Here is a 26,700-nt window from a genome sequence, read left to right as displayed (position 1 = left end):
AGAGTATAAGTGGGTCAAAGGTGAGAGGCAGATGGTGGGATGTTGCAACAAGCCTATTAGAAGCAACACTAGTGGGGCATCTGGGTGGCTCAGTCGGTTGAATGTCCAACTCTTGATCCCAGGGCTGTGGGATCAAGCACTGCATTGGGCTCTGCCCTGAGCATAGAGCCTGCTTAAGTTTCTCTCTCTCTGCCTCTCTCCCCCACTTGTGTGCTCTCTCACTCTCTCTCTCTCAAAAAAAAAAAAAAAAAAAAAAAAAAAGCAACAGTAATGCCATTTCTGCTGTAAGGTCATATTATCTCAACACATAATTCTTTCCCTACAGTTCTTTTGAGTCTGGAACCCCCTATGCCCTTTCTAACCTTTTCATTGGTTTGGTCTTATTTCTTTATCCCCATGTAACTCAATGTTTAGTGGGCAAGAATTTTTACCCCCACTTTCAGATGTGGAAGCTATGGCTCAGACAGGATAAACTGATCTGTCAAGATCATTGGCAAATTGATAATAGAGGACAGGTAATAGAGTGAGGTCTGGGTATCCACAGGCCTGAAGAAAGGTTTGTGATGCTATCAGAGGCTGTCCTGGGGCTGCTTGACCCAAGCTCCAGGAGGCCTGTCTGTGCCACAGGGTCAAAGCCCAGGCATCTGACCTGTGAGTCAGGCCACAGATAGCACACAGTCCCTACAGGCACTGGGAAAGCCCCAGGGCCAGATGTTCCCTGAGGGCTCTCTTTTCTGCTTTCTCTGCTCTGGTGAGCATGTAGGCCTGTGACTCTCCAGCCAGGCTCTCCCTTGCTTTCCAGGTTCAGTCCTTGCCCTGACGGGTCTCTGAGGCAGATCCAAGGTCCACTACAGAGACTGACACTTTCTGGGGACACAGTGTCCTGGGAGGGGGTGGCTCACAGGTACAGAAACACATGCCTTGGGATTTAACTGCTTCCTGGGGCATGGATGCTTGTTAAAATAGACCAGACTTTCTGGACCAAAGGCAGTGGCCCCATGAAGGAGGCATTATAGAGGCTGAAGGACAGCTTGGGTGATGACAGACAAAACATAACCTATTTCCCCAATTATTCCTGTCAACGAGGATCATAAACGCTTTTAAGGCAAAATAGAAACTGATGGTGGTAGATACTAAATGAGCTGGGATGACTGACTGGACCAGTGGGGCTGATGTGCAGAGGTGATCAGGTGACCAATGGGTCCCTGGAGACAAGTAGGGGAATGGAGTGGCTTAGAGATCCCCTTTGGGCAGAGAAGAGGGAGGTGTTGTTGCTGGGGCTGAGTCTCCTCCCCCACCCCCAGTAGGCAGAAGGTATCAGAGGGCAGAGGAGTATAAGCTGGGAGGTCTGAGCCAAGAGCAGCCTTCCAGAGGAGTCTGGGAGAGTTTGGGTGTATCCCTTCTTCCTGGAAAGAGAAAAAAAACAAAAACAAAAAACAACAAACTTTAAAATAATAAACCTATCAGGGTACCTGGGTGGCTCAGTTGGTTAAGCATCTGACTCTTGATCTCAGCTCGGGTCTTGATCACACGGTTGTGAGTTCAATCAAGATTACATGAAATCCACTGTTTCGTTGGACATAATAGTTGGTGCCCCACCCATGTTCATTTTCACCAGACCCACTACTATGGGGCTAACCATGTACCCCACCTGTATTACTGTGTATCCATAGTTGTAAAATCTCTGATAATTGGCCCCATTGTGTTCATGTCTGCCTGTGGTTGTTGGTGTGGCAGTCTGTGCAAGATTTGACTGCCTGCTGGGTAGTGACTCCTAGGACTGGCTTGGAGCTGAGTGCCTGTCATGTCAGTGCTCTGGGAACTCCTCTTCTCTACCACAGTCTCTGTATTTCTCTTGCTTTTGAGAGTCTGTGTTTTTGGCCTTTTCACCCACCATCACACTGTTGGCAGCTGTTTCCCGGTTACTGGCTGCCTGTGGGTCTGGTTGCCACAGTAACCTCCAATGGTGCAGCTGGACAGGCTTGAACAAAGGCAGTCCTAGGAGGTAAGGGTAGAAGATGTGGGATTCGGGGCCCTAGTATTCTTTCTCTAGGGAACCCTTCTTTGGCCAGCTCAGCTAGGCATTCATGAAGGCCCTTGAGACTCCACTTACTACAGAAGGGCTTCTTGGAAGGTGCAGGGATGGATCCCTGCTCTTGGACCAGGTGTTAGGGGAGGGGAGCCAAGTAGGGCCTCGAGGCTGGCTGGCTGTCCTTCCTCTCTCTCAGGCTGGTTTGGAACAGCTATGGGTTTCCTGCTTTCTGTTGCTGTCGTTCCTTCCAGTTCCAAAGATGCCCTTTGAATGTCCCGTTTGCTGGATAGATGGTGAAGCTTTGGTGCATCTGAGAGCAAACCGACCTGCTCCTGGCAGAGGCTGATGGAAGTTCCTTGGTGTAACTGGGAGAGCCTACCCACACCCAGCTCTGTCATCAGCCCTGGAGTAGCCTTCCTCTATCTTATTTTGTAATTGAGGTCAGAGTCCTAACTGTACAGGCACCTGTCCCCCTTTAAAACATATAAAACCTGAAGAATGAGCAAACTAGGGAGTGGAGTTATGAATTCGCCTTTCCAAAGGGTTGGTTGTAGGATTGTTTGAAGCAGGCAGATCCTCAGGTGTGGTGGTGCAGTGGAGTCACACCCAGGTTTTCTGGGTATGTTCTGACTCCTGGAAAACTTGGAAGGGTCGGTTTACTCAAGAGCAGAGAAGAGTTGGGGAACCCTGCCCCTTTAGCTTCTTACTGCCTATCCTTAGTGCAGTGTTCATATGCTGAGATCAGAAACACAGCTTTGAAGAAAAGTATCCTAGTTCTGAGACGGGTCAGGAGAACAGTTTCACTGGCTTTGCTTGGTGTGTGGAAACCATTCATTCATTCATTCATTCAATCTCTAAAGAGTGTGCAGTAAGGACCAGCAGGAAACAAGTTGGATACTATCCCTCCTCTCACAAAGTAGAGGGTCCAAGACTCTTTCTAGGGGTCCAGGAACATAACCAGGGAGACATTGCTATTTGGAATCACAGGCCTACCTGGCCTAGAGCGTGGGTGGCTTCTATACCAGTGGGGATCAGTTGCTCTTATTTCCAGAAGCTCAGTTCCCAGCAGCACTGAGCTCCTGGGTGTGTGCCAAGCCAATATGAGAGGTCTTAGTGCTGATTTTAATTAATACTAGGTAATTACCAGGTGGAGCTTAACCATCCTAAATGCCTTTGAGGTTCCCAAGCCTACAGCTAGTCACTTTCTGGCTGGGCCCAGCAACGAGAGGCAGGACTCTGTCCTATGCCTACCCAGCCTTTTGTCAGCATTGTGACCCAGGGCAGTCACCTTTTTCTATTCCCTTCCAATCTGGTGTGGGTGAAGGGGGCAACTTGGGAAATAGCCTAGCCTCTCCAATTCACCTATGCCCCCTCCCTAGGGGCAAAGGATAACAGTGCCTTGTGGTCTGCTCAACACCATCAGTGTGAGTCCAGGGTGGAGTGTGGGAAGAGAAGAGGTGCGCAGGCCTAGTCCTGGGAATCTTGGTGGGAATGCTCAAGAGGAGGAACAGGCATAGAGGTTGTTCCTGCCCTGGGCCTTATTCCAGTTTCTCCAAGTTTGGCTTAGTGACTCTTCCAGGCTTATTTCTCTGCCTGTGGCTCCCAAATTACTGTATCACTGAAACTCCTACTATCTACAAGGCCTTCCCCGTTTGACATTTTGCAGATCTCTTGCCAGACTTCCGAGGGTCTTGTGGTCATGCCACCATTCCACCCAGTGACCAGGGTGGTCCTAACTTTTTACCAGGCCTCCGAGTCAGCTTGAATGTCACCTCCTAAAGTGGGCCCTCTTGCTCTCCACCACAACTGGAACCACACTGAGGTTTTAATGTATGTGCCTGCGTCTGGCTCTCTGGCTGTAGGCTGTGTCCGTGGAGCCTACCAGGTGTTGGCAAACAGGAGGCTCTTAGCGAGTGTTGAAACAATACATGAAAGGTCTTAGGGACTAGGTGAAAAGCACTGACGACTCCCTTTGGCGGGTAGACCACTCATTACCGCGACTCGATCTCGACCTCGGACGGCTCTGAGCCAGGGTGCTGCCCAGCGGCGCACGCGCACTGAGGGCCGGCGGGCGGCGGGGGCGCGCACGCCCGCGGCCGCGTGCGTCACAACCCGGGCTCCTGCCCCGCCCGTCCCGCCTGCCCGCCTGTCGGTCCCCGAGGCGGCGGCGGCTGCCCAGTGACAGCGGCGGCGGCGCCAGGCCAGCCGTAGTAGCGTAGGGTCGTGCGGCCTGGAGACGCACACCCGGCAGAAGGGCGGCGCGAGGAAGGCCGGAGCCGGGTCGCGCGGGAGGAGACCTTGCGGGCACCAGGCGAGAGGCCGGCGTGAGGGAGCGCGGAGCTAGTGGCCGCCGGCGGCCCGGACCCGCCTGTCTTCGCGGCCGCCGCCGGCATGAGCCACATCCAGATCCCGCCGGGGCTCACGGAGCTGCTGCAGGGCTACACGGTGGAGGTGCTGCGGCAGCAGCCGCCCGACCTCGTCGACTTCGCGGTGGACTACTTCACCCGCCTGCGCGAGGCCCGCTTGCAAGCCGCCAGCCCGCCCGCTGCCCCTCCTTCCGGCTCCCAGGCTCTAGAGCCCGGCCCTGGCCTGGTCACCGACGCGAAGGCGGAGAGCGAGTCGGAGGACGACGAGGACTTGGATGGTAGGCGGCGGGCTGGGCCGACGTTCGCGGTGGGGGGACGGAGGGGGCGGTGCAGGGGTCTCCAGCGATCTAGAGGGGCCGCGGGGGCCGAGCACACTGGGCTGGGACCTTGGAGCTCTCCAGCAGAGTTTGCCCGGGTTTCCCGAGCCGCGGGCGTGAGCCCCGCGTGCTCCACTTCCCAGCTGCGCTCCACGGTCCTCTGAGCCCCGAGCGCACCGAGTGAGTTGTCAGATTCAGCCTGGGAGCAAATGTGCGCGCCTTCGGCCCGCGTGGTGGCGCGGAGCCCACGTCGGCCTCGCCTCTACTGGGGGACACTTCGCCCGGTTTCGTGCTGAAGACAAGGACGCTCACATCCACCGACTCACTCGTGTTCAATAACCGGGATGGTAACTTTGGAAATCATTCGTTTTGTGAAAAGTTATGGTGAAAACTAAGCATAGACAAAAGTAGACAGATAAAGGGTGAAATGAACCCCTGTATGCCACTATCCACATTCAACAGTTTAAATATCTGTCACAAATGTTTCATTTCTACTTTTTTTTTTTTTTTTTCTTTGCTGAAGTATTTTCAAGCAAATACCAGTCGGGTCATTTCGCCTCTGCATAACTGGACACGCATTTCTTAAAATATTCTTAGTATTTCTTAAAATTTCTGAAAATATTTATTAAAATATATGTAGTATATATTTAAACTTGAGTAAAACGATTGGATCACATTTGGTGAGGGTAAACGATAATTATCTTGTTTAGCATATAGGGTGTAGGAAAAAAGACAACTCTTTTCTATATCTGGTTTAAGCAAGGCTGTCAAAAAGCAATTCCATTTTCCGTGGTTGCTTTAACCTAAGCTTGGTCAGTTTAACAGTAGAATAATCCTAGTTTTGAACCGCCAAAATTTAACAAAACAATGAAAACAGAGACCAAGCTAGAGACTTTAGTGTTATTAGAGCATACTGGAAAAAAACAAAACAAAACAAAACTAGTTCTGAGTTGAATCCACATTCAGGTCACACTAACGAGTTAATTATCGGTCATTGCTGTTGGAGGTCGTAAGCTTCAGTGTTGTGGACAACTTCCCATAGTTTATTCACCATTAAGGGTAGAAATGGTTCTTCTGTGTTTCTTTGACATTGCATATTAAATTATGAGGTTTTTGCCTAAAGTCTTGAAATCAAGTTGTTATTTTCCAAATCTCCTGCACAGATTTGCTTTGTGGTCTAAGAGAAGTGGTCAGACCTGTTTGATTTCAAATTCACTTTAAAATGGGGACAGTGACAATGATCTCCCAGGGATAAATGTGTCTTTAAAAGTTTTATTTCAGGAGTGTCTGCTATGTTTGTTTCATTGACACATATATAAATCACAAAGCTGTAACCTGCTTTGTGAAATTTTTATGTATACACGTTAGTATTTTAGAAATTAGTCCCAGATGAGTGAAACAGTTTACAAGTTTTGTGTTATCTTTGTCATCTTTGATATCTTTTTAAAAATTGAGTTGACTTAAATCTTTGTGACTCTGTGCTTTATTTTACTAACATGTAAATATTTGTTATTTATATTTCTAAAGTGGCTGTGCTACGTATAATTATAGAAATCAACACAAGGTGAACTTTTATTTACAGATAATAGACTAAAAATACATTGCACACAATGAGATACCACTTCACACCCATGAGGATGGGTATTATGAAAAAAAATAGCAAGTGTTGATGAGAATGTAGAGAAGTGGGAGCCCTTGTTCATTACTGGCGGGAATGTAAAATGATCTGGCTGTTGTGGAAAACAGTTTGGTGGTTCCTCAAAAAGTTAAACATAGAATTACTGTATGATCGAGCAATTTCACTGCTCTGTATATATCCAAGGAAATTGAAAGCAGGGAGCCAAACATATAGTTACATGCCAGTGTTCACTGCAGCATTATTCACAATATCCAAAAGGTAGAAACAACCCCTGTCCTATTAGAAGATGAATGGATAAGTAAATTGTGGTATATACATACAATGAAATACTATTCATCCTTTAATAAGAATGAAATTCTGATACATGCTACAACATGGATGAACCTTGGAAACATTATGCTACTGCAATATGCCAGACACAAAAAGACAAATATTTTATGATTCCACTTATATGAGTTACCTAAAATAGGTGAATTCAGAGAGATATAAAGTAGAATACAGGTTAACTGGCAGCTGGAGGTTGCTGGTAATGGAGTGTTATTGTTTAATGGGTGTTGAGTTTCTGTTCGGGATGATAAAGTTCTGAAATTGGATAGGGGTGATGGTTGCACAACACTGTGAATGTACTTAGTGCTGTGAGTTGTACACTTAAATGTGTAAAATGGTAAATTTTATGCTATGTATATTTTACCACAATTTTTTAAATGTTTATTTTGAGAGAGAGTGAGCTAGCAGGGGAGGGGCAGAGAGAGAGAGGGAGAGAGAGAGAATCCTGAGCAGGCTCCGCACTGTCAGTGCAGAGCCCTACTTGGGGCTCTGTCCCACCAACTGTGAGCTCATGACTTGAGCCAAAATCAAGAGCCAGATGCTTAACCGACTGAGCCACCCAGGTGCCCCTACCACAATTTTTAAAAAGACAAGAAAAGAAATACATATCCAGTGATTAGGAACATTAGGGCAATAAGCCTATAATACTTAAAATAAGAAATAGGATATGTAGTGTTAGATATGTATATAACAAAGAGATTTTGTTTAGTATGGCTAACCACCAATTCAGTTTATAAAATTATATGCTATTTGAAACACTCTTTTAATAACAGTTTTGATATCAAATAGCACATTAAGTATGAAGTATTATAATGAATATTTAACTCTTGGGAAAACCTGAAGAGTTCGGATTTATTTTTTAATTTTTTAAAAATTTATTTATTTATTTTGAGAGAGAGACAGAGCAAGCGCGTGCGTGTGCACGCCTGGGGGAGGGGCAGAGAAAGAAGGAGAGAGAATCCCAAGCAGGCTCCAGTGCTACCAGCACAGAGCCTGATGTGGGGCCTGAACCCACAAAACTGTGAGATCATGACCTGAACAGAAACCAAGAGTTGGATGTTTAATCGACTGAGCCCTCCAGGTGCCCCAAGAGTTTAGATTTATTAATATGTTTCTGTAACTGCATCCTCATGAGGACAATAATTGGTATCCAGACTTGGTTCACTTCTATAATTATCATAAAACATACACCTGTGGGTCTCCCAGCATATATATATATATATATATATATATATATATATATATATATACATACATACACACACACACATATTAATATTATATTGTATTATATCATATCATATTAGTAGTATATTTATGTGTTATATATATATTTGGTAACAGCTTTGTGGAATATAATTCACATACTATATAATTCACCCATTTAAAGTGTATAGTTCAGTGGTTTTATTATATTCAGAGATATGTGCAACTATCACCACAGTTAGTTTTAGAACAGTTTTTGTCACCCCAAAAAGAACCCCATACACTTTAGCCATCAACTGCCAACACCTCCATTCCCCTCTCATCTGCTTTCTGTCTCTATAGATTTGCCTATCCTGGACATTTCATATGAATGGCAAAAGACCATATACTGCATGATTCCATTCATATGAAATATCCAGGATAGGCAAATCTATAGAGACAGAAAGCAGATGAGAGGGGAATGGAGGTGTTGGCAGTTGATGGCTAAAGTGTATGGGGTTCTTTTTGGGGTGACAAAAACTGTTCCAAGACTTCTTTCACATGGCATAATGTTTTTAAAGTTCATCAGTGTTGTTGCATAAATTAATGTGTCACTCCTTTTTATTACTGAATGTTCTATTGTATGGATATACCACATTATTTTATCCATCAGTTGATGGGCATTTAGGTTGTTTTCACTTTTTAGCTTTTATGAATAATGTTGCTATGAATATTTCATGTGTACAAGTTTTCGTGTGGACGCATGTTTTTCTCTTTGAGATGTATACCTTGGAGTAGAATTGTTTGATCATATGGTAACTCTTTGTTTAACCTTTTGAGGAACTGCCAGATTGTTTTCCAAAGTGGCTGCACCATTTTACATTCTAACCAGCAGTGTATTAAGGGTTCTAATTCCTTCATGTCCTTGTTAACACTTATAGTCTTCTTTATAATTAAAAAATTTTTTTTGTGTGTTTATTTACTTTTCAGAGACAGAGTGTGAGCAGGGGAGGGTCAGAGAGAGAGGGAGACACAGAATCCAAAGCAGGCTTCAGGCTCTGAGCTGTCTGCACGGAGCCCGACATGGGGCTCGAACCCACGAACTGTGAGATCATGACCTGAGCCGAAGTCAGGCCTAACTGACTGAGCCACCCAGGTGCCCCTACAGTCTTCTTTATAACAGCCATCCACATGGATGGAAAGTAGTACCTCATTGTAGTTTTGCTTTGCAGTTCCTTAAGTGATGTTGAGCATCTTTTCAAATGGTTCTTGGTCATTTGTGTATCTTTTTTTTGAGAAATGTCTATTCAGGTCCTTTGTCCATTTTTTAATTGTTTTTTTTTTTTTAATTTTTGAGTTGTGAGAGGTCTTTATGTATTGTAAACAAGTCCTTTATCAGATGTACGACTTACAAATATTTTCTCTCATTTAGTGAGTTGTTTTTTCAATTTTTTTTTTTTAATTTTTTTTTTTAACATTTATTTATTTTTGAGACAGAGAGAGACAGAGCATGAGTGGGGATGGGGCAGAGAGAGAGGGAGACACAGGATCTGAAACAGGCTCCAGGCTCTGAGAGGTCAGCACAGAGCCCGACGCGGGGCTCGAACTCACGGACCGTGAGATCATGACCTGAGCCGAAGTCGGACGCTTAACCGACCAAGCCACCCAGGCACCCCGTTTTTTCAATTTTTGATATTGTTTTGAAGCAGAAAAGTTTTTTATTTTGATGAAGTCTAATGTATCATTTTCTTTTTTGTTTTTTTTTTGTTTGTTTGTTTTTGTTTTTTTTTTTCAACGTTTATTTATTTTTGGGACAGAGAGAGACAGAGCATGAACGGGGGAGGGGCAGAGAGAGAAGGAGACACAGAATCAGAAACAGGCTCCAGGCTCTGAGCCATCAGCCCAGAGCCTGACGCGGGGCTCGAACTCACGGACCGCGAGATCGTGACCTGGCTGAAGTCGGACGCTTAACCGACTGCGCCACCCAGGCGCCCCTCATTTTCTTTTTTGTTTGTGATTTAGGTGTCATATTTAAGAAACCATGACCAAAAGCAAGATCATGAAAATTAACCTCTGTTTTCTTTTAAGAGTTTTATAGTTTTAGCTCTTACATTTAGGTATTGGTACATTTTGAGTAATTTTTTGTGGACAGTGTCAGGTACTTCATTCTTTTGCATGTGGTTATCCAGGTGTTCCAACACCATTCATTAAAAGATGGTTTTTCCCCCATTTAATTGTCTTCGTACTTTTGTTGAAAGTCAATTGACTGTGGTATGTCATTGTTTCTAACTCCATTCTGTTCTACTGATCTGTGTATCTGTCATATCCCACTACTACACTGATTGGTAAGATTTGTAGTAATTTTGGAATCAGCAAGTGTTAGTTCTCCAACTCTGCTCTTTTTCAAAATTGTTTTGGCTTTTGTAGTTCCTTGAATTTCTATATGAATTTTAGAATTAGCCTGTCAATTTCTGTAAGGAAAGCAACTGGGATTTTGATAGAGATTGCATTGAATTTGTAGATTAATTTGGAAAGTATTGCCATCTTAACATTATTAGGTCATCTAAATCTATGAATATGGGATGTCTTTCCATTTGTTTAGACCCTCTTTAATTTTTAAAGATAACAATGTTTTGTAGTTTTCAGAGTATAGGTTTTGCACTTCTTTTGTTAAATTTATTCCTAAGTAATTCATTCCTTTTGATGTTATTGTAAATGGAATTGTTTTCTAAATTTCATTTTCACATTGCTCATTGCAAGTGTGTACAAATAGTTAATCTTTAAAAATAGTGACCTTGTTTCTTGCAACCTTGCTGGGCTTGTTTTCTAGTTCTAGTAGTTTTTTTAGTGGATTTTTTAGGATTTTTCCCCAGCATTTTTACTGTACAGCATAGACCACATAACATAGGAGTTGGTCCAAACAACATTAGCAGAACTTTTTTGGAATTGCTTAATAATAATATTCCCGCAGTTCACATATCTGGATCTCTCAGCAGGATTTTGACACTGTTGAACCACCCTCTCTTGAAATTCTTTTCCTCTTGGCAGCTGTGTCTTCATTCACCCGGCTCTCCATCCACCACTTGGCCTCTCTGCCCTCTAAATGATGGCTTATGATCTCCAGAATTTAGTTTGTTAACTTTTTTGCCTCAGTGAACAATTCTTTTCCTGAGCATTTTTACTGCCTTGAACCTGGATCTTCAAAATCAAAACTTTTCTGCTCATACACATACCTATTTATGCTTTTTTTTTTTGAGCGGGGGGGGGGGTGGAGGGTGGAAGGTGGGGGGGGAGGGGACAGGGACAGAGAGAGGGGCAACATGGAATCCAAAGCACACTCCAGGCTCTGAACTGTAAGCACAGAGCCTGATGAGGGGCCCAAACTCACAAACCATGAGATCATGACCTGAGCCAAAGTAGGACACCTAACTGACTGAGCCACCTAGGCACCCCTTTCTTGTCTTATTCTTTATTTTTAATAGGGTTATAGGCATTTAAAAATTTCTCTACTGTGTTGTCATAATGAATTTTTTTATTGTGATAGACTATACATAAAATTTATTATTTTACCATTTTAAAGTATAAAATTCAGGGGCATTGAATACATTCATTATTTTGTGCAACCAACACCACTATTTTGTTCTTCTTTTTAAAATTTTTTTTTTCTTTCAACGTTTATTTATTTTTGGGACAGAGAGAGACAGAGCATGAACGGGGGAGGGGCAGAGAGAGAGGGAGACACAGAATCGGAAACAGGCTCCAGCCTCTGAGCCATCAGCCCAGAGCCCGACGCGGGGCTCGAACTCACGGACCGCGAGATCGTGACCTGGCTGAAGTCGGACGTTTAACCGACTGCGCCACCCAGGCGCCCCTGTTCTTCTTTTTAAAGGTTGTTTTTGATGAAGCTTCTGGGTGGCTCAGTTGGTTAAGCTAAATCCGACTTTGGCTCATGTCATGATCTCATGGTCCGTGAGTTCAAGTCCCATGTCAGGCTCTGTGCTGACAGCTCAGAGCCTGGAGCCTGCTTCAGATTCTGTGTCTCCCTTGCTCTCTGACCCTCCCCCGCTCATGCTCTGTCTCCCTCTTTCTCTCAAAAAATAAATAAACATTAAAAAATAATAATAAGTAAAAGTGTTTTGGGGGAGCACCTGGGTGGCTCAGTTGGTGCCAACTCTTGATGTTAGCTCAGGTGTTGGTCTCCGAGTTGTGAGTTAAAGTCTCATGTTGGGCTCCATGGGTGGGAACCTACTTAAAAGAAAAAAAAAAAGATTATTTTAGGTTTTTGAGGCTCCTGGCAATTCAATATGAATTTTGTGATCAGTTTTTCCATTTCTGTCAAAAAGCCTGTTTTCTGGGGCACCTGGTGGCTAAGTTCAGTTAAGCATCTGGCTCTTGATTTTAGCTCAGGTTATGATCCCAAGGTCATGGGATTGAGCCCTATGTTGGATTCCATGCTGAGCATGGAGCCTACTTGGGATTCTCTGTCTCCCTCTCTCTCTCTCTCTCTGCCCCTCCCCACCCCCTTTTGCAAAATAAATAAACGTTTTTAAAAAAGAGGCCTGTTTTTTTATTTAATCATCAGAATGTTGATTGTTAGTATATACAGCTACAGCTGTTTTTTTTGTGTGTTGTTTTGTACCCTGAAACCTGTGGATTTTTTAGAGTTTTCTGTATATAAGGTCATGTAATCTGTGAATAGTTTTGTTTGTTCCCTTTCATTTTGATTGCCTTTTATTTATTTTTCTTGCCTAATTGCTCTGGCTAGGACTTTCAGTACTATGCTGAATAGACGTGAATCGACAAGGCATCCTTGTCTTCTTCCTGATCTAGCGGGAAATTTTTCAGTCTTTTACCATTGAGTAAGATGTTAGTTGTGTTTTTTTGTTTGTTTGTTTTTGTTTTTAATAAATGCTGTTCACCATGTTGAGGAAATTCCCTTTAATTCCTGGTTGTTGAGTGATTTTTTTCATGAAAGGGTATTGAATTTTGTTAGATGTTTTTGTGCTTCAGTTGAGATGATGTAGCTTTTTCCTTTCTTCTTTTAATGTTGTATACTACACTGATTTTTGTATGTTGAACCACCCTTGCATTTTTGGGATAAATCCCACTGGGTCACATTTTAAGGTATAATCCTTTTGATATACTGCTGGATGTAGTTTGCTGGTATTTTGTTGTCATAATGATTTCTTGCTGCATTTTGTAAATTAAGTGAATATATTATACTCTACTTAATTATTCTCCTTTTAGGTTGCCTCCAGATGTTTGCTTGCATGAACTTTTTTATGTATATGGGTTTTGATAATTTATTAAAGTAATTAATTTAAGCATTGGCATTGATGACTTCATCCTCAGTTCCTGGCTCAGATGGAAGTAATCTGTTTAACAATCTCAGAAGGACTGTGCAGGTCAGTGAGTTGCTTGTGGATCCTCATCTGAAAAAGATCCCAAGTCTTACTACCATCACCACAAGGAGTTTTCTAAGTAGTGATTCTCAGAGTCTTGTTAGGCATCTGAACTGTTCCATCCATTTTGAGGTTCTTTTCTTTTGCTTCAAGTCAGCACATAACCTTCTCAGAGGTTTTACATTGTGGCTGGTTAGGGTAACTGTAGTTTGGTGAATCACTACCTCTGTTCCTGGGGTGATTATTCTGTTATATTTAAGAGCCAGGGCTGCAGCTCAGCTTCCTGACAGAATTGTTCCTCTGGGAGAGCCAACAGCAGTGAGTCAAGAGCAGGAGCCAGCACCCCAAGCTCCACTGCAGCTGTGACCATGTCTTCCTCAAAGATTGCATAAGCCTTTTTAAAATTTTTGGCTTATTCCCCTAGAATAGATTGATAGAAATATAATTATTAGGTCAAAATGTACTTTTTTTGGTCATTTAATAAGTATAGTCATATGCTTTTCAGAAGGATTGTTCCAATCAGTATACACAGTCATCAGCAACATATGTGAATACCAAATTTGCTGTGCCATTGATAGCACAAGGTATTAAAATTCTTTAAAAAGTACTAATTTGGAGAAATTTTTTCTCAATGTTTTAATTTCAGTTTTACTCATTGTAGGAAGGTTGAATGTTCATCTTCACCTAATGTTTGCTCATGTTTCATGTAGGGCTGTATACTTCAGATACTTACTTTAACTGAATTGGTAAGAATTACTCCTTGCTTGTGTTTTAGTTTTTTTTAAGTAATCTCTACCCCCAGTGTGGAGCTCAAACTCAGGACCCCAAGATCAAGGGTCACACGCTCTACTGACTGAGCCAGCCAGGTGCCCTGACTCATAGCTTTTGGAAGGTGAGAGAGAGAGGAGAGTCAAGATTTACTCCTCCTCACACCATATCTGGGGTGAACCTGGTATTACTTTGGAATACCAGAGGGATGGTGCTGTTAATAAAGATACTAGATAAAGAAAAGCTGTTGTTTCTGTTCTTATAGCACTTCTGACACTACCTGGAGTTAGTGCAGACCTCACAAGTTAAAGGCTCAGTCCCACAAGATGGCCCCCATACTTCAGATGCTAATCACAAGTCCTGGCCTCCTATACTTCTAACAGACCATCTATAAATTTGGGGGTTTCCATGACCCCCTCCTGGAGTTTGATAATTTGCTAGAATGGCTCACACAACTTAGGAAAATGCTTTACTTACTGTTACCAGTTTATTATAAAGCATACAAGTCAGGAACAACCAAATGGAAGAGATACATAAGGCAAGGTATATGGGAAGGGGCACAGAGCTTCTGTGCCCTCTCTGAGCATACCACCCTTCCAGCACCTCAGTGTGTTCAACCTGGAAGCTCTGAACCCATTTATTTAGGTTTTCTGGAAGTTCTGTTATGTAGGCATGGTTGCTTAAATCGTTGGTCATTGGTGATGAGCTCAATTCAAAGCCCTTCTCCCCTCCCTCTTGGTCTAGGGACTGAAAGTTCCAATCACCTGGTTGGTTCCTCTAGTAACTAGTCATCTCATTAGCATAAGCTTAGGTGTGGTTGAAAGGGCCTTATTATGAATAACCAAAGACATTCCTCTCAATCACTTAGGAAATTCCAAGGGTTTTAGGGGCTCTGTGCAAGGAACCAGGGCCAAAGACCAAGTAAATATTATTATATCACAGTATCACACTGGGAAATTTCAAAATTAATCTTTCTCCCTCCCCTCTTCTCTCTCCTCTCCTCTTCCTTCCTTTCCTCTCAAGGGGAAGACAGAGTTGGACCTACTGCATGAATTTGAAAGGCTTGCAGGATGGCCTGGTAGAAATAGCCAGCAGGCCTGAGTTCCTGGGTGGCTCAGTCAGTTGAGCATCGACTCTTGATCTTGGCTCAGATCATGATCTTCAGTTTGTGAGTTGGAGCGCCCATCAGGCTCTTCATTGACAGTGTGGAGCCTGCTTGGAATTCTCTCCCTCTCTCTCTGCCCCTACCCCACTCGTGCTCTCTCTTAAAATAAATGAATAAACTTAAAAAAAAGAAAAGAAAAGAAATAGCCAGCAGGATGGTAATCACAGGCTTGGAACTGGAAGACAGGTCAAGGCTAGATGAGAGGTGTGAGGAGCCATCAGTGTGATATGGGAGTGGATGAGGCTGTCCTATCCAGTTTGAAGAGAATAAGGCTGTGACAGTGATGAAGTTTTGGAGGTGATGATGGAGTTCATGGGGTCTGGAGCAGACTGCCAAGAAAGAATTTTTGAAGACGTCTTTGGTGCAAAAAGGTAATCTTACTAAAGCATGGGGACAGGACCATGGGCAGAAAGAGCTGCACTGTAAGTGGCGGGTGGTGGTGACTGTTTTATGGAGTCTGGGGAGATTAAGTCAAGAGGGAGTTTCCAAAGAGACTTTCACATGCTAAAAACTTACTGGAGGCTCAGCTATTGTCAAGTTAAGGTTGTTTTTCCCTCTAGCAAAGCATTAACATTAAGACAGTAGGGAGTTCCTGGACTTTAGGCTGTTGATGGGATTGCCTTTTTTGGGTAAACTGGTGGACTCCCTTATCAGTTTAACCATTTGTTTTTTGTCCTTTCTTGTTTTGGGGTAGCCGGGAGTGTCCAAAGTATAGGACACCTGTCCCACTGGGAGGGGGGATGGTGCTAGCTTGTGTTTTGCCCTCAGCCTGCCTCATCAACATGCTCCCTCAGCCACACTGATCCTGGGACCTCTGACAGACATTCTGGTTTTTTGTTTGTTTTTTGAGAGAGAGGGCACAAGTGAGAGAGGGAGAGAAGGAGAATCCCACCAGGGGCAGAGAGAGAGAGAGAGAGAGAAGCAGGGCTCACCTGGGACTCATGTTTTGTGCTCATCACCCGAAGTGGGGCTGTGCTCATCCAAAGTGGGGCTCATGTTCACCCGATGTGGGACTCGTGACCTAAGCCGAAGTTGATGCTTAGTGACTGAGCCACTCAGGCACCCCTAACATTCTGTGTTTAAAAAGTATGGGTAAATGCCAAGATTTAAGACAAGATTTAGGATGAGAATGAGACCCTCATGTGGATGTAGTTTCTCCACATCCTCTTATTTTTTTATTTATTTGCTTGTTTATTTATTTGTTTATAAGTTTTTAAATGTTTATTTTTTTTTTAATTTTTTTTTTCAACGTTTATTTATTTTTGGGACAGAGAGAGACAGAGCATGAACGGGCGAGGGGCAGAGAGAGAGGGAGACACAGAATCAGAAACAGGCTCCAGGCTCTGAGCCATCAGCCCAGAGCCTGACGCGGGGCTCGAACTCACGGACCGCGAGATCGTGACCTGGCTGAAGTCGGACGCTTAACCGACTGCGCCACCCAGGCGCCCCTAAATGTTTATTTTTGAAAGAGAGAGAGAGAATGAGCACGAGCTGGGGAGGGGCAGAGAGAAAGGGAGACACAGAATCCAAAGCAGGCTCCAGGCTCTGAGCTGTCAGCACAGAACCTGATGCAGGGCTGGAACTCACAAACTGAGCCACCCAGGGGCCCCATTATTGTCTTTTTAAACAAATAATTTGAGGGGCTCCTGGGTGGCTCAGTGGGTTGAGTATCCGACTTAGGCTCAGGTCATGACCTCATGGTTTGTGAGTTCAAGCCTCGCGTGGGGCTCTGCGCTGACAGCTGAAGGCCTGGAGCCTGCTTCTGATTCTGTGTCTCCCTCCCCTCAGCTCCTCCCCTGCTCGCACTCTGTCTCTCTCTCAAAATAAATAAAGATTAAAAAAATAATTAAAATAATTTGAGTGAAATTCATGTAACATAAAATTCATCATTTATTTATTTTTTAAATATTTATTTAGTTTTGGGGGAGCGCAAGCAGGGAGGGGCAGAGAGAGGGAGACAGAGGATCCAAAGTGGGCTCTGTGCTGACAGGCGAACAGCAGTGAGCCTGATATGGGGCTTGAACTCAGAACTGCAAGATCGTGACCTGAGCCGAAGTCAAGACACTCAACTGACTGAGTCATCCAGGTGGCCCCCTTATTTATTTATTTTTAAATGTTTATTTATTCTTTTTTTTTTTTTTTTTTAAATTTTTTTTTCAATGTTTTTATTTATTTTTGGGACAGAGAGAGACAAAGCATGAACGGGGGAGGTGCAGAGAGAGAGGGAGACGCAGAATCGGAAACAGGCTCCAGGCTCTGAGCCATCAGTCCCGAGCCTGACGCGGGGCTCGAACTCACGGACCGCGAGATCGTGACCTGGCTGAAGTCGGACGCTTAACCGACTGCGCCACCCAGGCGCCCCAAATGTTTATTTATTCTGAAAGAGAGAGAGAACGAGTAGGAGAGGGGCAGAGAAGGAGAGAGAGAGAGAGAGAGAGAGAGAGAGAGAGAGAATCCCAAGTAGGCTCTGAGCTGTCAGCACAGAGCCCAATGCGGGGCTCACTCTCACGAGCTAGGAGATTATGACCTGAGCTGAAATCAAGAGCCGGATGATTAACCACCTGAGCCACCCAAATGCCCCAAAGTTCATCAATTTACAGTGAACAATTCATTAGCGTTTAATACACTTAACTATATTGTATAATAACCACCTCTGTCTTGTTCTGAAACATTTCTATCACTCCTAAGTAAGTGATAATCCTCCATTAAACAGTTTGTACCCATTTCCTCCTCCTGCCTCCTCCCACCCCTGACAGCCACCAGTCTGCATTCTGTTTCTGTAGGTTTGTCTATTTTGGACATTTCATATAAATGGAGTCATACAATATGTGATCTTTTATGTCTGCCCCTTCCTCTTGGCATTGTGTTTTCAAGGTTCATCTGTATTGTAGCATGTATCAATCAATACTTCATTCTTTTTTATTGCTGACTAGTATTCCATTATGTGTATGTACTGTAATTCACTTATCTGTTAATTGGTTGATGGACATTTGGGCATTTTCTACCATTTGGCTATTGTGAATAGTGCTGCTATTGCATACCTGTGCATTTCCTTGTTTGAGTACCTGTTTTTAGTTCTTTTGGGTATATACCCATGAGTAGAATTGTGGGCTCATATAACAATCTGTGTTTAGCTTTTGGAGGAGATGCCAAACTCTCTTCTACGGTGGCTTAACCATTTTACCTTCTTGCCAGTGTACTTGGATTTCAATTTCTCCATGTCATTGCCACACTTGTCTTTTTGATTATTGTCATCCTAGTGGGTGTGAAATGTATCTTATGGTTTTCATTTGCATTTCCCTAATGACTAAAAATGTTGAACATCTTTTATGTGCTTGTCCATTTGTATATTTTCTTTGGAAAAATGTCTATTCAGCTCCTTTGTCCGTTTTTAAATTGGGTTGTCTTTGTTGTTGAGATGTACGAGTTTTTTACATATTTCAGATACCAGTGTCTTACCCAATATGTAATTTGCAAATGTTTTTCCCTATTTTGTGAGTTGTCTTTTTACATTCTTGAAGAACACAAGTTTTAAATTCTGATAAAGTTCAATTTGTCTATTTTTTTTCTTTTGTTGCTATGCTTTGAGTGTCATACCCAGTCTGCTTTTTATGGATCCCTACCCCAAAAGAGCACCTTGTCCTCTCTAGTCCATTTTCCAGCTAGTAGCCAGAGATACTTTTTTTAATGGAGATCAGATCATATCATTCTTCAGTTTAAATCCCCTCATTGCAAATGGAATGAAATCTACATATCTTCCCTGGTCTACACAATCCTGCAGGATTTTGTCCCAGTCTTTCTCTCTACCTTTTCTCTCTAGCCCTACCCGTCCTTGCTTGCTAAGCTTATTTCTACATTTGCCTCACTCTCCCTAATTACTGTATGATTGCTGTGGGCCCTTCCTGAATCTTTCTTTCCTGGCTCTGACAAGCTGGCTCCTCTTCTCTTAGGATTCAGCTTCAGAGAGGCTTTTCAAATTGTCCTGCTTAGAGTGGGTCCTTTTGTTGTTGAGATTAATAGCACCCCAGGTAGTTACATTAGAACTCTAGTAATGATCTAGAATTCTCCTTTGCTTTTTGTTGTTTCTCTATCAGTAGAACAGAAGCTCCTTGAGGATGGGAAGCTGTCTTATTCTTTGTCTCCAGTGCTTAGCTTACACTTGGTCCATAATGGATACTTAATGAGTGAGTTTCTGACAGCTGATTTTGGAGACTGGCATCACAGAGTACACTGGGGGAGCACAGATATGGGAGCAGCAGAAGGGACTGGTCAGTCAGTGGTGTTGGAAGCAGTGGAGAGGTCAGCAGAGGTAAGGCTGGTGTTGAAGTGGTTGCACTCAGCTGTAATTCTCAGGGTGTTACGTGCTGGTCACAGCCTGTGCTGTGGTTGGACTGGCCCTTGTGCTTATTATAATTGCAAGACACCCTTCAGCAATAACCATCAGGAAACTTTGAAGAAATAAAGGTTTATTATTTACAGGATGTGGAAATTACACAGCACACGTGGAGCCACACAGCGAGGACGTTGAGGGTGGTTAGCCGGGGAGGGGTGGGGGGAGAGTGCACATGCCTGGGAGTGAGAGCAGGAGCTCACACAGGCCCAGGATTCTGCTTTTATTGGGAGTTGAGGGTAGGGGCCTAGGGTTTTCCGGCTCACTCTTTATTGGGGAATTTAAAACATAGAAGGAGAAAAAACAAGTGTTCCAAATCATTTATCAGAATCAACCAAGATCTCTAAAACAAAGGAGCCTCAGTGAGGGAAGGCAGCCTGGCTTTTTATCTAATTAAGTGGCTGGCAATGTGTTTATTCAAGATAGCCCTCTTGAAGTAGATGCCTCTTTGAAGTGAATGCCTAATCAGTGTTTAAGTCAGTCGCTTGCGTTAACAAAAAAGAACAAAAAAACTGCATACACTGCACAGGGATAGAGGCTCCAAGTGGAGTTGTGGTGGAAGAGGTCTGGTGGCAGCAACACTGGGAGTGTGTGTGACAGCAGATGGCTGCAGAAGATGCACATAAGGAATGGGGAGTCCATTTTGAAGAAGTGAAGAAAGAACCAGTGATAGCTTGAAAGAGAGGTGGGTGTGAAGGAAGGTTTTTGTTATTGGTAAGACATAGTCCCCCCTAGCATGTTCCTGTCAGAGGAAAGGAGCCAGTGAAGGCAGCTGATGCAAGAAGGCCTTAAGGCTGGGTGGGTGAGAACAGAAACTGGGGACATCTATTCAGAGAGTGGAAAGGAATGTTATTTGCCTTTATTTAATTTAAAAGATAATTTAAGATTTTACTTAAAGGCCTTGTCTTTTACTAGTTGAATCTCATAGAGGTGAATGTTTAAGAAGGGAAAATTATCTCTTGAAACGTGTTGTTATTGATTTTTCTAAGCTTATCTGTCTGTTGGCTATTTTTAATACCATGGATCCATGAAAGAGAAATAAATGCATTTAAAAAAAATGTTTATATATTTTGAGAGAGCTTGTTCCGCTCGTGCACGAGAGTGAGCAGGGGAGGGGCAGAGAGAAAGAGAGGTAGAAGGATCCCAAGCAGGTGCTGCACTTCCAGCACAGAGCCTGATGTGGGGCTCAAACTCACGAACTGTGGGATCATGACCTGAGCCAAAATCAAGAGCTGGACGCTTAACTGACCAAGGTCAGTTAACTACCCAGGTGCTTCTGCATTTTTTTTTTTTTTAAAGATTGCTATAATGCAGACTTTATTTGGGGGAGGTTCTTTTTAAAAAATAACAACTTCTTCATACAAAATCTTTTAACTGGAAATTAATGAAAAGACAGCTTACTGGAACTTAGTTCTTTTTATTTTTTTAATAAAATTAAAAAAAAATTAATGTTTATTTACTCTTTGAAAGAGAGACAGAGTGCCAGCAGGAGAGAGGCAGAGAGACATAGAATCCGAAGCAGGCTTCAGGCTCTGAGATGTCAGCACAGAGCCCAACGTGGGGCTCGAACTCACGAACCATGAGATTGTGACCTGAGCCGAAGTCAGACACTTAACTGACTGAGCCACCCAGGTGCCCTTATAAATTAAAAAAAAAAATTTTTTTTTAATGTTTATTTATTTTGAGGGAGAGAGAGACAGAGTGTGAGCAGGGGAGGGGCACTGAGTCGAAGTTGGATGCTTAACCAACTGAACCACCTAGGCGCCCTTTGAACTTCTTTCAAGTCTCACAACTTTTCACTATCTGATGAGAAATGATGAGCTATTGGGAATTTTCCATATGTTGCTCTTATAAACTTCTTACTGTGTTAAAAAAATGAAAGAAACTAAAAGGTCACTATTATGATGAAAATACTTAGGAAGCAATTATGATAATGAGGAAATCACTAACTAACTTTCACATTGTGGTTTCTGGAAATAGCCAGATATTTTAAATCCGCAGTGAGGTGATTGAATTATCCTTGGATTAGTTTTTTTTAATGGAGATACTTGAGAATACTGAATTTTAAGTGTTTTTTTTTTTAAGCCCTGCTTCTAATACTTACTGTTAAAATATTCTCAGTTTTAGAAAAAGAATGATGTCCCTCAGTGATCTGCTCACACACTGTTTTTATTTTAGAAAAGAACAGTTTATAGTTTCCAGTTAGAGAAGTGAGCTACACAGTACTATGAATCACACACTGCTCCTCTGCCTAGTTTTCCTCTTTGAGAGATACGTTAAGTCCTGTTTTTGTCACATGGTAATGAACATATCTGTGACTCTGGTGAGGCTCCTGTGGCCTGTATTCCCTGTGAGGCAGGTGAGGGTGGGGCGTGGCACTCAGCAGCTTCCTGGGTGTGAGAATGTGGGGTTACTGCTCCTTAGGAACCCACTTCGTTTGTGCGTCTAAAAGATGTGTGGCCTTCTTCCTTCTTCCAAGCTTTTAGTCAAACTGAGAAACCTACTGCTCTTTTTGAAAGCAGCTATGAGAATGAATTGTGTGGAAGAAATAATTTTCCAAATACCGTACAAGAGAAAAAGCAGCCTCTTTTTGCATGGTGGCCCTTACTAAGGAAATAGGATTATTAAAAAAATAATTAGAGGACACTTATTCACAGAACACAAAAGATTTACGCTAGCATTAATACAAAAAACTGAGCTTTAGTGGGCTCCTGGGTGGCTCAGTCGGTTAAGTGTGCGACTTCGGCTCAGGTCATGATCTCATGGTTTGTGAGTTCGAGCCCCATGTGGCACTCAGTGCTGACAGCTCGGAGCCTGTAGCCTGCTTCGGATTCTGTGTCTCCTCTCTCTCTGCCCTCACGCTCTCTCTCTCTCTCCCTCTCTCTCTCAAAAATAAATAAATAAACATTAAATAAAAAAACCTCAGCTTTAAAGTATTTTTAGTAATCTACGGGCAGCTTTGAAATGTCCTCATTTGAAGAACCAAATGCATTTGAGGACACCAGTGTGTAATATGTAGGTAAGGACAGGTTGGGCATATGTGCCCATTCTGGAGACTGTGAGGAGCTTGTTTTCATCACCTGTAGCACAGAATAGCCTTAGTTTACAGTTCTGGTGAAGGATGAGATATTATTTCAAGATTAAATATTTCCTCAGTAAAAATGGATCAAGGCTTCCCCTTCAAATAAAAAGCAACTTGAGGGAAATAATAGGGGAAACATTTTGCTCATTAAATCTTTTTGTAATAATTTTGGATGATGTGGCTCCAGACTAAAATAGGTGTTAGCACAGCTATTTTGTCTCTAGAAATATGTGGTCGGCTAGGACTGTTCTTGTATATCGTATCTTCAAAATAAGTTTTTCTCATGTCATTTTTCCTCTTAGCTGTAAAACTTAGTTTATGATTCTTTGGAGTTAAAAAAAAAGGGGGGGGGAGTGTTCACAGCCCAGTAACTAAAACTTTTAGCTTCTATTATTTATTTTGCATTTAGGGTTCCACTTAAATGAATTAAAATAAAAAAAATAGATGCCTCGAGTTTTTCTCAGTCCAAGCCCTAATACCTGCCTGGGAGGTTGTTAGAAACAGTTTTAAGATGTGATACCCCCACAAGATACTATGTGTGAAGACAATGATTAATGATGTTCAAATTTGGACAAAAAGTTTTTGGCTAAACCAGTGGCTGGAGAATTACTGTTCAGTTTGCAATGTTACAATTAAAGCATTTCCATTTTTTGAGACATCCAGTATTTTTATTTTTATTAAAAAATTTTTTTTAATGTTTATCTTTGAGAGAGAGAGAGAGAGAGCGTGCATGAGCACGAGCCGGGGAGGGGCAGAGAGAGAGGGAGACACAGACACAGAATCCCAAGCAGTCTCCAGGCTCTCTGCTGTCAGCACAGAGCCCGATGCGGGGCTCGAACTCAGGAACTGCACGATCATGATCTGAGCCGAAATCGGACGCTTAACCGACCAATCCACCCAGGTGCCCCAAGACATCCAGTATTTTTAAAGAAAAGTAAAATTATGATTAGAGGAAGATTTGTTTCATACCATAAATAGGCATACTTGTCACCTTTTGCCACAGTCTTGATGGCTCCTTTGGGAAAAATTATTGAGGCTCTTTTGTTTGGTGATTCCATTATTATTATTTTTTTTTGTTTTGTTTTGTTTTTTTTTAATTTTTTTTTTCAACGTTTATTTATTTTTGGGACAGAGAGAGACAGAGCATGAACGGGGGAGGGGCAGAGAGAGAGGGAGACACAGAATCGGAAACAGGCTCCAGGCTCTGAGCCATCAGCCCAGAGCCCGACGCGGGGCTCGAACTCACGGAGCGCGAGATCGTGACCTGGCTGAAGTCGGACGCTTAACCGACTGCGCCACCCAGGCGCCCCTCCATTATTATTAACAAGGAGGTGATTTGTCTTGCCATTACCAGGCCAACTCTCAACTACACAAAAGAGAAAGAGAAGCCCGATCTGGTTGGTGATGTTATAGAGTTTTGTTGCAATCACTAGATAACTCTTGGAATATAGTTAAATTTAACATATAAAAAAATTTTTTTTAATGGTGTGTAGTCTACTAGATGAGTGGTATCTGAAAGGCTAATAAATGAGAATGGGATTTAATGCTCCTAAAATGAGTGAGCATCTGTGGTCTTAGATATCTTTACATTTGTCTTTATTTTTGTAAGTTGGCGAGAGAATTTTAGCAGTTTGTTTTTGTTGTATAATAAAGAATGTGCTTGGCCTTTGTGCCTTCCAAAATTCTTAGACTTTCCCAAGGGATGGAGTGTCTTTCTTATTCATGAGTTCCTTGGATCACACCTGAGTTAATGTTAATGCGATAATTCAGAATGGGGCCTGGTTACCAGAAGGACCAGCCATATAGTTAGAGGATTGGGACATTGAGCCAGTCTGACCTCTGGGGAAAAGTGGGGCTGGGGATTGAGTTTAAAATCATGTGGCCCAGGATTCAATCATGAATATGGAATAAAACCCTGAAAAAAACCTTTGAACTCTAAAGCTTAGTGGAGCTTCCTTTTTGGTGAACACGTTTATATTCTAGGAGGGTGATGTGCCCTGATTCCAGAGGGCATGGAAAACTCTGTGTTCAGGACTCTTCCAGACCTTATCCTGTATATTTCTTCATTTGGCTAGCCCTGATTTGTATCCTTTATAATAAAATTGTAAGTATAGTGCTTTCTGGGGTCCTGTGAGTTGTTCTAACAAATCATACCTGAGTTGTGGGAACCTCTGAATTTGTAGCCAGTAGGTCAGAAATATGATTGTCCTGGCGACTCCCAAAGTGTAGTTGCATCTGAGGCAGGGGCAGTCTTGTTAGGGACCATGTTCTTTAACTGTGGATTTTGATGCTACTCTGAGTGGTTAGCATCAGAATTGTATTGAAATCCACCAATTGGTGTCAGAATAGTTTTATATTCCTTCTACAATTCTACTTAAATTGGTGGCCATATGTGAGTTGGTGCGAGGATATATACATCAGAAAGGAGATTTGGCTTTTAGTCCTTTTCAGCCTGGATGATAGGAATAATTCATTCAGTCCATTTATATTTAGTGTCTACGTGTGCCAAGGTTGTGCTAGACAAAAAGTGGCAGGGAAGTCCCTGTCTCCACTCTTAGGAGATTTTAGTGTGATGTAGTAGACATATGGGGTTTTTGTGTGTTATGGTAGAGAAGGAGTGCTCAGCCCTTGAAATGGAGCTGTCTTCTTTGAGTTTTGGACAATGGCATTGGGTTAAAGATGGATCTTTTTAGTCAGTGGGCACTTTAGGAGCAGAGAGATATCACATCTACTAGTACACATGAGGCAGGGGTTGTGTCTGGCAATGGTTATTTCAGAATAAGTGACTGTGTTTAGTGGCTGGATGTGTTAGGGCAGTGTTTTGTAAACTGTGTAAGTGAACCATCTGTATCAGAATCACCCTGCCCACAGAACTGCTGATTTTCTTTTTTGTTTTTTTTTTTATGACGGAAAATGTTAATAATTGACAATAGCAAGAAGAATAGTGTAATAAACCCATCTACTCATCACCCAACTTCATGGTACTGATACCATGGCAACCAGCTCTGATTTATAGTGCTTGCTAGTTTCCCTTGGGGAATATTTACCCATGTATTTACCGTGCCAATTTCAAGTTCCCAACACAATTTCATTGAACAAAGAGTTGGGGAAAGATTCTTTTTTTTTTTTCTTTCTTTTTTTTTTTTTCTTCAAATTTTTAAATGTTTATTTATTTTTGAGAGACAGAGAGAGACAGAGTGCAGAGAGAGAGGGAGATACAGAATCCAAAGCAGGCTCCAGGCTCTGAGCTGTCAGCACAGAGCCCGATGCAGGGCTCAAACTCAACGAACCATGAAATTATGACCTGAGCTGAAGCTGGACACTTAACCAGCTGAGCCACCCAGGAGCCCCTAGCTGAGGAAAGATTCTTGGAAGCAGTTCTCCTGATCTGGTGTGAGCTTGCACTAGTTTTGAGTCATTCCTACTTAAACCACCTTCCTCCCAGATAATTAAATAAAATTATAGGAATAATTTTATCCATAAATATTTAACCTTATATCTTTAAGGACTAGTTTTAAAAATACACCCATAAAGTTTTTATTACCTCTAAAATAATGAACAATATTTCCTTAGTATCAAATAGTCAATCTGCATTCAAACTTCAGTCTCCAAATGAGGTCCATAGGTTACATTTGGCTGCATTATCTCTTAAGTCTCTTTTAAGCTATAGGATCTCTCTTTCTCCACTCCCCCATTCTCACTCTCTTTTTTTTTTCTTTTGAAGCTTATTTGTACAAGGAAGTTTATTTTGTAGATATTTTTCAGTCTGGTGTTTACTGATTGCATCCCCATGAAGTTTGCATCACAGTTCCTCTCTCCCATTTTTTTCTCTAAATTCATAATTAGTACTAGAGCAGTGGTTCTAAAAGTGAGGTTCTAGGATCAGCAACATCAGCTTCAACTGGGAAACTTGTTAGAAATACAGATTCTTGGTCTTACTCTGTTGAATCAGAAACCCTGAGAATGGGGGCCTGCAATCTGTATTTTAACAAGATCTTCATAATGATTTTGATGTACCCTAAAGTTT

The 26,700-nt window shown here is 42.5% G+C and overlaps 1 protein-coding gene across 1 annotated transcript in view; it reads left to right on the top strand.

The window, feature by feature from the left end:
• The first annotated feature begins 4,200 nt into the window (after positions 1–4,200).
• Positions 4,201–26,700, top strand: part of PRKAR2A (protein kinase cAMP-dependent type II regulatory subunit alpha) — a 113,732-nt gene continuing 91,232 nt past the window's right edge. Inside the window, exon 1 of the mRNA XM_047095049.1 lies at positions 4,201–4,676. Coding sequence (XP_046951005.1) covers positions 4,424–4,676 — 253 coding nt within the window. The 5' untranslated portion in view covers positions 4,201–4,423. The remainder of the gene's footprint in view (positions 4,677–26,700) is intronic.

Source organism: Lynx rufus, unplaced genomic scaffold, assembly GCF_022079265.1.
Source record: "Lynx rufus isolate CCGP_SWC_20201006 ecotype Redwood Valley unplaced genomic scaffold, mLynRuf1.p SCAF_4, whole genome shotgun sequence".
Classification (NCBI taxonomy): domain Eukaryota; kingdom Metazoa; phylum Chordata; class Mammalia; order Carnivora; family Felidae; genus Lynx; species Lynx rufus.
Note: the sequence above shows the minus strand (reverse complement) of the source record. Positions and strands in the feature narration are given on the sequence as shown.